This window comes from Frankliniella occidentalis, unplaced genomic scaffold (genome assembly GCF_000697945.3).
Source record: "Frankliniella occidentalis isolate FOCC.00 unplaced genomic scaffold, Focc_3.1 Scaffold111, whole genome shotgun sequence".
In the NCBI taxonomy this organism is placed as follows: Eukaryota; Metazoa; Arthropoda; class Insecta; order Thysanoptera; family Thripidae; genus Frankliniella; species Frankliniella occidentalis.
Window position 1 is genome coordinate 1 of NW_026267239.1, and position 11,195 is coordinate 11,195.

The following is an 11,195-nucleotide window of genomic DNA, read 5'->3' on the forward strand; positions in this document are numbered from 1 at the left end:
AGGTGGCTGCGGCCGGCAGCCCGCCACATCCAAGCGACCCTGTGGCCCTGTTAGGGAAAAGAGCGAGGGACTGTATTTGGGACTGTCTAAGGGGAAGAGGGAGGGGGGCAATTCTTTAGCGCGATTCGTCATAATCATTACAAACCTAGGCTTAGGCTAGGCGATTGATTCGTTAGGCATCGTCCTGAAAGTACGCCCGTCCTCCTCAGATTCATTTGGCAATTCGGCAATTCATTCGGCTCATGGTTCGGCTCGGCCCCTGCGAGACTCAGGGTAGGCCACGCCGCAGGACACGCATGCACTGCTGGCACGTTGTTAGCTACCTAGCAGGCGCTATGAGAGCCTACACGCGTGCTGAACTTGGCAGTTTTCGTTACAGCGAATGAAGGGCGTACTCTTTGGAAGATCCCTAAGCAGAATCAGTAGAGTTCTTGCAACGCCGTGCTAATCCTGAACAACACGGGGTACGGTTAACATCCGCAATATATGCGCCTTGCCAACCATACTCTCCGATAAGTTTAATAACTGGGGATAAAATCCTCCCGCTCTCAACACCAGACTACGGAAGCGAAAAGGGAGGGGATGAATCCAGATCAGAGCAGAAATATCCTGCCTGGTCGGGTGGCACTTTGGCTCACGCTCGTTGCTCCCTCTTTCAGTTCACCGGCAGCCAGGAGAGCATCCTGCACCTGGATATCGAAGAGGTGGCCGCATTCGGGCTCATGGACTCACCGCACCAGCCTCGTGGCCGCGTGCAGCAGATGAGGGATCACCACCACCACCACCATCACCACCACCACCAGGCCTCGACAGCGGCGCCCTCGCCGCCGCCGCCGCCGCCGCCCCAAGCTCACCAGGGGAATGACGACCAATCGGCATGTGTAAGTTGACGCGTGAATGCTGCAGACTTTTCTCGCGCTCTGCCATCACACCGCGTCACACTCATTCCTGCTGACTTCCGTTGTTTCGGCTGACTGATAAGGCACGCGGCCCCAGCTTCAAAATGAGACTTACGTTTTCTTTCCCTGGCAGGCCCAGCAGCAGCCTCAGCAGCAGCAGCCACCAGAAGCGAGCGATGAGCGCTGCGACGGCAGTGCGGGCGCAGGCTCTCCTGACCAGCAGCAGGACAATCATGAGGACGAGGGGAGGGGAAAGGGAAGAGGAAAGGACGAAGGGCGAGACCTCTCCAGAGATCCATCCAGAGATCCTTCCAGAGATCCTGCCAGAGATCCTGCCAGAGATCCTGCCAGGGACTCCTCCAGGCCCGTCCGGCCCGCCTCTCCCGGCGCGCTCAGCACCGCAAGCGTGGCCAGCAGTGCGAGCGGCATCAGCTGCTGCAGCAGCGCCAGCAGTGAGAGCGGCAGCAGTGTGACAGACTCGATCCTGCCGCAGGCCAAGCGGCCGCACATCGTGGTGAGCACTTTCTCGGACCACTCACCGGCGCAGTGACAACGCAGTGAAGCTCAAGGCTCAAGCCTGTGCACCGCAGCGACTTGCTGGCCGTACCTATCCTAGGTATGCTTGCCGGAGGCACACCAGCTGGGCAGAGAGAAAATAACGGAAAATCCGAGTCAGTTTTCCGTCGAAGACATGTGTTATTCGAATGATGTCTAGAAATCGGGGTTTTCCCTACGAGGTGTACAGGGTGGGTGCCCGACTCTGCCGAAGTTATGATGTCTGCATTCAGGTGGGCTGATGGGTTGCCTTTGCGCTAGCCGTGCGATGACACCCCCTCCCTTTTCCCTCTCACCCGCACCCGTGCAAGCGGGCTGGGTGCTCACCCTTTCGCTAGGGGGACGCACCTACGGACGTATTATATGTAAAATTATCAGGGATCTGGACTTCAAACTTAATAATATCCTTCGTGGGCTCAGGCCAGCTTGACCACGGATGAACGTCCATCGGAAGTAGAACTAAAGCTTACGTAGAACTGGACTGGAGCTCACATTAATTGGATTTCGAAAAACCCTGCCGAAAAGATTACCGTCCAGGTAGCAGAGACGCGCATATGGTGCATCAAAAATGCCCCCAAAACGCGCTAAAATTTTCAACAAATGCAGGCTTTGTTAGTTGGGTGTCAAACCGGCGTCTTTTTGAGAAAATACATGAAATTAAGAAAACGTGACATCTAAGTAAGGGAGTTAAAATGTTGCTGCTCTTTTCAAATGCGTATAATGGTATTATTTTTTAATTGTTATTAATGTCTATCTGCATCACAAATTACTTCTCCTAAAATAGCTGTAATTTATTCTTTCTGCCTCATATGGCGCAAACTGGAAACTGAAATACTGTACTTTCAATAACATTATTTTTAAATGGTTTTGCCCATCTTGCAAAATTTTATTTCTGAGCTACATTAAAAGCTTTATTTTCCTTCAGTGCCAATATAAGTAGAGTGATATTAAGCTTTGTATGCAAATCTGGCTGTGAAACCTTTACTGTAAGAATGGGGACAAATGATATAATCTTTACAATAAACTGGTGATTTGAAAAAGACCTATTTGTTAGCAAGGACAATATTTTATATAGTAGCTATATGAGTCCCCCTTTGTTTTAAGTCACACATATGTAAATGAATGTAAATAATAGGAGCTACAAACTATGTGGAAGATTATTCTGCATTTTAAATAAGAACTTAATTATTCTAGTAAGACTGCGTGTTTTTGAGTGTTTTTCTAAATGAGATACAATAGTATGATGTACACCAAACTGACTGAAGTGTTGAGTTCATTGTGTATATATAGTAATTTGTAGTTAATATACAGAACAGTATGAACAGGCACTGAACAAATTCTCAACCAATTGTACAACTATGGGGTCAATATATAAGATTGCATCAAATTCTCTTACCAGACCAGATATGTAACAAATATGTATTAGAACCTATCAAAAAGCTTTACAAGGCTTATCATAAACAATAACAAATGGCATGTACATGTCTGTCTCCATGAAAATGGAGCACTTGATGGATACATATTTGTTTGGTCTTTAAAAAGAGCAGCTTTGCTGTATTTCACAGTATTATGTAAGGAAGATAAGCTTCAGGATTTTAAAAAATGATGAAAAAATCTGAAAGTTTAAAAAATCTGGGAATTTGTCAAAGATTAATTATGGTTTGTTTTCTTGAAGAGAGTATTTTTCATATTGTATTTTTATTCATCCAGACAGTTTTCATCTGAAGAGAGACAAATGCCTTAATTGGTATTTCAAATTTATTTCCATATGTATTTCCCTGCTGTTTCCCTTCTTTATTACAATTTACTGTTCAATGTACTTGTAATACATATCTGTATCTGTGAATGGCAAACACAGCTGTAAAATTTCTAAAGAAAATACTAATACTAAGTCGGGCATCAAAATTTCACACATTTTTACATAAGAAAAAAGAAGAAAATTAACTGAAAATGGCATTAGGACTAATCCTCTTCAAATTTTTTTGAATGGGGACATCCAGAAATCAGTTACAAAATAAAAGTCAAATAGATAGGTTGCCAAAGATGGGAAAGTGAAATCATACAATCCTAACGGTAAAACCTCTTGGACAAATTAATTTGAAATACCGAAAATGAATGTTCAGAGGCTAGTCCAGGCCACTCATGCACAGCAGCGTAGTGGCTGTGATAAAAGAAATACAAAAGGTTTTAAATCAAAGTTCATTAATGAAGTACTTTGCAAGATCAATGTAAAACATGTACCTTTTAAAATCTTCTCTAGTCATTTTTAGCTATGTACAGTTTGTACCAACTAATTTACTTTATTTACTCTCAAACAAACAGTGAATTGGGATTTACTTCCACTTAGTGTTTGTGAACATTTGAAAATAAAGCTTCCCTTTCATTTTCAATGTCTGTCCTTATCAACTACAAACCTGTGGATTCCACAAAGTCTACACTGATTCAACTGAAAGGTACAGTGCAGGTCACCTTTTCAAAGTAAACTCAAGGCAATAGAGCAAATGAAACTTGTATTTAATAACACAAACAACATGAATGGGCGTAATATTTCATTTCTAAATACAATGTGCTTACAACATGGTCCTCAACTTAGTTGGATAGTTACATGAAAACACAATTTCTTTAATTTCTTGTCTCTTGTTAACTTAAGCAACACAAGATCAACAAAATAATCACAGCTTTTTAACAGCAAGGAAGGAAATATAAAAATAGTGCTCATCCTTGCTCCCAGGTCTTAGAAAAATCTTTCATCAAAACAGAAATCCATTTCCTGCTTCATCATCAACTTTGGCAACAGATAACTCCTTTTCGTCAATATCTACAAACTCTTTACGACCTTTAGCTTTAACCCTCAGTCTGATGACCGGCCTTTCAGTCTCACTTTTTGGCCAAACAACAAGAATTTGCACAGTGCTACCAGGTGATATGCTGCCACGCTCATGGGCTAGAGCTAACTGACTAATAACACGTCTCTCTACTTCATACTTAATGGACCGAGCTCCATAGTTAACTTCATATCCATCTGTCAGAATGGCCTCAACACTGTGATCCCATTCAAGTTCTATATTATGCTTCTCTTTTGCCTGAAAAACAACAACACATGGTTTGTTTGACACCTAAACAGAAATTTGGTTAAAAATTCTAATGCGTCATCAATTTATGAAAATGTAACTTACCCTTTTAGACCACCTTTGAAGTTCTTTTTGAACAAGCTCAGATAATTCAGATTCTGAGAATGGCAGAAAGTATACAATTTCATTGATGCGTCCCAAAAATTCATCTCTTCTGAAATGTCTCTTAAGTATTGGTTGCACAACTCGCTCCTTAAATTGGCGAGATATTGTAACAGTCTCTGTCATTTCATTTTCTAGAAGTTTAAAAAAATGGAAAAGGTAAATAAAATTATTTGACTGGAAATGATGAAAATACGGTGAATTGTTAGTTTATAATAACTTACGCTTGCTTTCCTCCTTTAATTGCTTGGCCCGCATTTTGGCTTCTTCGCGGAGGTGTAGAGCATGATTAGCAATTTCATCACTTCCAAGGTTGGAGGTCATGACAAAAATTGCATCCTTGCATTCAATGGTTTTTCCTTTGCCATCTGTGAGCCTTCCCTAATTGTTACATAGGGAAAAAAAGGGGGATTTTTATTATTTTTTTAAGTAGGAAATTTATCAGTTTTCTCAGTTTAAAAAAAAGGGGGGAGGGCTTATTTGATTTTGAGACAAATGACAAACCTCGTCAAACAACTGAAGAAGAACTGTGAGAACATCAGGATGGGCCTTATCGACTTCATCAAAGAGCACAACTGCAGAGGGGCAACTTCGTAATCTTTTTGTTAGCTGACCTCCTTCATCATGTCCTACATAGCCAGGTGGAGAACCAATCAGCTTTGAAACCTAAAAAATTAAACTTAAAATTTAAAATCTAAAATGAAAGATTGTTTATTGACATATCAAGAAGTTAATTACTTCATGTTTTTCTTGATATTCTGACATGTCAAGTCGAATAAAAGATTCTGTTTTTGATTTGTGGATATATGATGCCAGCTGCTTGGCTAATTCTGTCTTCCCGATGCCTGATGATCCAAGAAAAAGGAATACAAGAGGATGATCTTCATCAGCCCATCCATTTTCTTTGCGTCTGATGGCTAATACAAACACACAAAATTAACACAATGGCACAAAATAAACCCAGCAGTAAAGTATATTGAAATTTGGCATCTACCTGCAGCGACAGTAACAATTGCATTCTCTTGGCCAACAATATGCTGTCTTAGTCGTTGTTCTAGAGGAAACTTTCTCCTTTCAAGAGCCTCCAGCTCCTTCTGTTTCTTTTCGTACTGGAAAGTATTAATGTATTTTAATAAGTGTTAGGAGAAGAATTTCAGTCAACAATATTAAAGTCCATGCTTACAGTTTTCATATGGGACTCTAGGAGATTAACAAGCCTTCTATTTTCTCTGTTTGAATAACTTAAAGGTTGCTTAGCATGGTCGTTTTGAAGAAGAGGGTTAGCCCCTCCTTGTAGTAGTACAGCGACAGTATCCACATCATCGGCAAGCACGGCATAATGTAAGGCAGTGAAATTGCGGAATGTGGCCATGTAATCTAATCGATCACTAAATTCTTCCTCTCGAACTGTGACAACCTCTGCAGCTCTCATTCCACGTTCCATTGCCGCTCGGTACACATTAGAGAATTCATCTCCCATATTAGGATCTGCCCCAGCATCCAAAAGAACCTTAACAGTTCCCGCTTTGCCATTAATTGCTGCTGCTTGAAGGGCTGTCCAACCCAGTGGGTGGCGTTTGTTGACATCATGACCCTCTCGAATAAGCCTTAAACAAAAACCAAAAGGTTTAGTCAGCGAATAGATTGAAATAAACTAAATTGACAAGGGAAAATAAACAAAATAATAAGTTAATTTTCAGGAAAAAGATTTCACAGACAGACCACAGTGTCTCAATTAAACAAAACTCCTAATAATTTTGAAGAAACAATAATAACAAAATGCAATGATGAACAAATGCACTAACTTTTTAACTTCTGCATCATTTCCATTTTTTGCTGCAGTTACAAGACGTTTATCTGAAACCAAAATTGAAAAATGACAGATTTTATCTTAATTTGATTGAAATCATTAAAATTTAATACCTGAATCATATGAGGCGCAACACGCTGTCATGAATCCTAAACTAAGAAGAGCATATGAGGGTTTAGAAGATATCGATGGGCAACAGCCTGATTGATGTTCATAATCATTATAGTTTGATTGAAACTGAATGCCTAAGTTAGTGTGTCGTTGCGAAAAATGTCTCAATAAAGGAGAATTTATAAGTAATGGATACTTCTGATGCAATCTAAATCTAACCTCTAGCAATTTAGCGCAGTGGAAAGATTTCACAGATAATTGATTTGATAGTACATAACCTCTACGTGAAATGTAATTACCTATAGTTTTTAATAATTTGTCCATATTTTTTATGTTATTAGATATTTAATTGGCGCAAAACATAACAAAATGAAAATTAAACAGACACTTAACTAACTAGCAGACAGTTTCTTTCGACCAGAGGACAACAAAACGCCTTGTAAGACTTGCACAAACCGATTGCCGAGGTAGGTTAACATACGAAAAATAAGAATAAGAAGTGTTGAAATTAAACGCAGTTTCTTTCATAGAAATAATGTTCATAAACTTTTACTCTATTATCATAGTGGAATTCCTTTTTTTAAACATGTTCTTATGTTCTTAGAACCATTTATGAACAATTAAGTTGGCAAAAATTTTCGTGAACGGTTTCTAGAACTGGAGGTCATTGTTGTGGCGGCTGCTACCGGTGTCAATCGTGAAAGTACGAAATTGTTGATTGTTGCTTTTGGTTATGTCACGTATAGAGACTCTTTTTCGGTGACAAGTGCGACGAGTGTCAAGCTTTAATTCTACGAGTTGTAGATTCTGGTAAACTCACATCTCCCATTTTTAAATTACTCTTTTCGTTAATACATTTGCTGTTTTCTTTTCCTTGTACCTTACTGTACTTGTACTTATTCATTTTCAGGGTGACATAATGTCTACGTCCTTGTCACAAGAGCAAAAAGATCGAATGGAGGAAAATAGGAAAAAAGCTTTAGCATTGAGAGCTGCTAAATTAAAACAGCAACAGCCTCCAGCTGCAAGTATTTCTTTGTCTCAACCACATCAGAACAAACCAATTGGAAGCGCTCCTAAACAGTTTTACACTCAACAATCGTCATCTAGTCAATCTCAACAACCATCTTCAAGCTCGGTAGAAAAGCGGAAATACCCTACCATTCCAATTAAAAGTTCTAATGAAAAGCTGAAATACGGTAATGATTTAAATACCAACAAAAAAGGATCCTTAGTTCTGATATCAAGGGAGCGTTTCGAATTGGTCATGGATTATCATCAGCCTACCATAGATGCTATTAAAGCAGTACCAGGCCGACAGTATGGTAGGGAATATTATTGCCTTTAAATGATTTTTTCTGTTGTTTTTATTTTAATCATGATCTTTTACCACAGATATGACAAAGAAAAATTGGAATTTCCCTTTGACACAATATGAAAAAGTTAGAAGTGTTCTGAAAAACCTTCAACCGAGTGTAGTTGTGGGTGACTTGCCCTCACTAGTTGTTGAAGTATGTATCTTCCATTGCTATCCGTTCATGTAAATTTATTACCAATCATCTAATTTTAAGGGAGGAAATGTCTGTACACTAGAGATAATCAGAGTTATAGTTTTCATTATTTTGTAGTTTTAAACTTGCAATCAGCAATGCTTATCGTACTGTTTACTTTCTTGTGTGTTAAACAGACATTTGTAAAGCGCAGATATACTTATAGCTCAGATGTGGATCTGTCACGCATACAATCTTCCATGCGCTCTACACTCATGGACTTTCAAGTAGAAAGTGTTAAGTAAGTTCTCTCATTCACATCTCATCCTCATTAATATACTTGACTATGCAAGGCCTTTGGCAAATAATTACTGTATGCCCTTCAATCATTCCTGCCAGATATTCTGTGTCCAGAGGGGGTCGTGTATTGATTGCAGATGATATGGGTTTGGGAAAAACTATTCAAGCTTTAGCAATAGCTGATTATTATCATGATGAATGGCCTTTGCTAATTGTTTGTCCATCTTCTATGCGGTAAGGTTTTTTATCTGTCTGCTTATTTTTTTATATCTAAAATGCACTAGAAGTACATAGTGAGTCCATTTCAATGTTTTTTTTTTGTTGTTTTAGATTTCAGTGGGTTGCGGAGATTCGCAAACACCTGAAAAATGTGAATGCAGACTCAATTTTTGTCATAACAAATGGGAAGGATGTAATAGACTGCTATTCGGAAGTGGTTATTACTTCCTATGACCTTATGTCAACCTTTGAAACACAACTGTTGGCAAAGAAATTTGGTGTTGTGATTATGGTGAGTAACAATTGTTAGTAAAATGTTAACATACTTAAATTTTGCATGCATTGGGTCATCTTTGTATTGGTAAATTTGTGTTCAGGATGAAAGTCATCATTTGAAGAATCCTAAAGCAATTCGTACGAAGGCAGGAACAAAAATTTTGACAACGTGCAAGCGATGTATTCTTTTAAGTGGTACTCCTGTGCTTAGTCGCCCTGTTGAGCTACACTGTCAACTAAAATGTATCAGACCTCAAATTTTTAATAAGTAAGGATTGCATCCAATTTTGCAAATGAAATACCTAATATTATGCTCCCTAACAACTCTTTAGCAAGTGTGAATCTGACTATGTTTCAGGTTTATGGACTTTGCTCTGAGGTACTGTGATGCGAAACAAACAAAATGGGGCTGGAACTATTCAGGTTCTGCTAATATGAATGAATTAAATATAGTGCTTAAAGAGCTGCTAATGATACGCCGTCTTAAGTCAGATGTCCTATCCCAGCTACCTCCAAAAACAAGGTAAAAGTTAAACTGCTAGTTTCATTTATCTAATCTAATCATTGTGTGATAATTGAGGAGAAATGTCTAGAATGCCCAAGGAAATGACATTTTTCTAGCACTTTGGATATTGCCTGTCACTCATTACTTGATAAAGTAGAACATTTTCTTTCTTCATACATTAATTCATATTTTATGCAATTAGAGAGGTTGTTATGTTGGGTTCGACAACTGGCCCAAAATTGAGTGAAACTTCTGAATTTGCGAAAATTCTTGATGCAGAAGGGTTGAAAGGTTTATCAAAAGTAAACACTCTAATGTCATATTTTCAAGAGACCTCTACTGTTAAAATAAAAGGAGTTACGTAAGTAGTGTAAACTATTCTTCTGTTTTCTTTCAAATCTTTCATTTTTTCAATTATTATTCTTTTGTGGATCATAAAAAAAAATTGTAATTATTGATGGACTATGTTTTCTGATCCTTTCAGCCAATATGTAGAAGATATGATAGAGAATGGAGAGAAATTTCTCATATTTGCTCATCATGGGATAATGATGGATGCAATTTGTACAGCTGTTGAAAAAAAGAAAACTGAGTATGTAAATTTCTTCCTATCCAATGTGTTTTAGTCTGTATCTGAAGACAATTATTACTTATTACCTATTTATTACTATGTTCTAGCTATATCCGCATAGATGGCTCAGTAAAGTCAGAAGTTCGAAAGGATCTGTGCAATCATTTCCAAGAACAAGAGAATTGTTTAGTTGCAGTTCTTTCAATTAAAGCTGCTAATACCGGTCTAACATTAACAGCTGCACGTCTGGTGATATTTGCTGAACTTTGGTGGAATCCAGGTGTAAGTGAAAAAATGAAATGAACATAAATGTAATTTGTGAATTTGATCTAGGTAGCGATTAATCATGATTGCATTTCTGAAATTTTCTAAACTCTGAAGGACCTTATTCAAGCTGAGGATAGAGCTCATCGAATTGGGCAAGCTGATAGTGTTTTGGTACAATACCTTGTCCAGCGTGGGACAGCAGATGACCAAATCTGGCCCCTTATTCAACTAAAACTAGATGTCCTCAGTAAAGCTGGATTAAGCCAAGATGATTTCAAAGTTGAGTCGTCTGTTCATGCCAAGGTGTGTATGGATTTAATAGTGTGTAAGATGCTAATGTATAAAATCATATATTATCATTCAACTGTTTCTTGAATTTTTCAGAGTCATACTGAAGAGAAGACCATTACAGATTATTTTTCTCAAGATGATGATATGATGTTAGCAGATTTAGATTTAAGTACAGTAGAAAATTCTTTTGAAGTTCCTGAAAAGAAAGCACGAATTGAATAGATTACAATTTGCACACAAGAAATTTAATCATGATGTAAATTAATTAACAAAAATGATATTGCAACCAATATGTGCACTAAAAAATCTTTATACATGGTGCACTGGTGAATGAAATAAAAAAAAACAACAGATTGACATGTTATGTTTCCTTTCATTGCTGTTGACCAACCAAGAATTGAATAGGAATTTGGTCTGTCTGTAGGAACCACATTTGATCAGAATTTTGAGGTGGTGGTGATAGCTTAATTCTACCCCTCCAAGCAGTCTTTGTGGTTGTTGTTTTGACGTTGGTGTATTACGCTGCTTATTAAGTAGAAGTTTTGGATACCCAGATATAGTTGGTTTAACACACGGTTCGAATTTGATCAAGGTAAACTCAAGTTACCTATAACAAGATGAGATCTTAAAACTGCTATGCAGCATCAGCCTTCTTGGGACAGTGTTGT

At 38.5% G+C, this 11,195-nt stretch overlaps 3 protein-coding genes across 3 annotated transcripts; 2 read left to right on the forward strand and 1 right to left on the reverse strand.

The window, feature by feature from the left end:
* Positions 1-659: 659 nt before the first annotated feature.
* LOC127749950 (E3 ubiquitin-protein ligase goliath-like) lies at positions 660-3,844 on the forward strand (the record flags this gene model as incomplete). Its single annotated transcript, XM_052270120.1, is given in 2 exon segments — positions 660-881; positions 1,033-3,844. Coding segments are annotated over 2 exon segments (639 nt in total), but the record flags the coding sequence as incomplete, so codon positions are not given.
* A 103-nt stretch (positions 3,845-3,947) lies between these two features.
* Positions 3,948-7,051, reverse strand: LOC113203093 (caseinolytic peptidase B protein homolog). The gene is made up of 9 exons (XM_026417584.2): positions 6,611-7,051; positions 6,493-6,544; positions 5,871-6,294; positions 5,682-5,796; positions 5,426-5,604; positions 5,192-5,353; positions 4,912-5,068; positions 4,631-4,821; positions 3,948-4,537 (listed from the first exon to the last, which is right to left on the reverse strand). Exons 1-9 carry the CDS (start codon positions 6,930-6,932, stop codon positions 4,205-4,207), a joined length of 1,935 nt encoding a protein of 644 aa, XP_026273369.1. The 5' UTR covers positions 6,933-7,051; the 3' UTR covers positions 3,948-4,204.
* A 96-nt stretch (positions 7,052-7,147) lies between these two features.
* Positions 7,148-10,884, forward strand: LOC113203091 (SWI/SNF-related matrix-associated actin-dependent regulator of chromatin subfamily A-like protein 1). Its single transcript, XM_026417583.2, has 13 exons — positions 7,148-7,418; positions 7,519-7,933; positions 8,004-8,119; positions 8,296-8,399; positions 8,498-8,632; positions 8,729-8,909; positions 8,995-9,161; positions 9,252-9,416; positions 9,601-9,759; positions 9,883-9,990; positions 10,077-10,251; positions 10,351-10,539; positions 10,621-10,884. Exons 2-13 carry the CDS (start codon positions 7,528-7,530, stop codon positions 10,747-10,749), a joined length of 2,034 nt encoding a protein of 677 aa, XP_026273368.1. The 5' UTR covers positions 7,148-7,418; positions 7,519-7,527; the 3' UTR covers positions 10,750-10,884.
* The last annotated feature ends 311 nt before the right edge of the window (positions 10,885-11,195 follow it).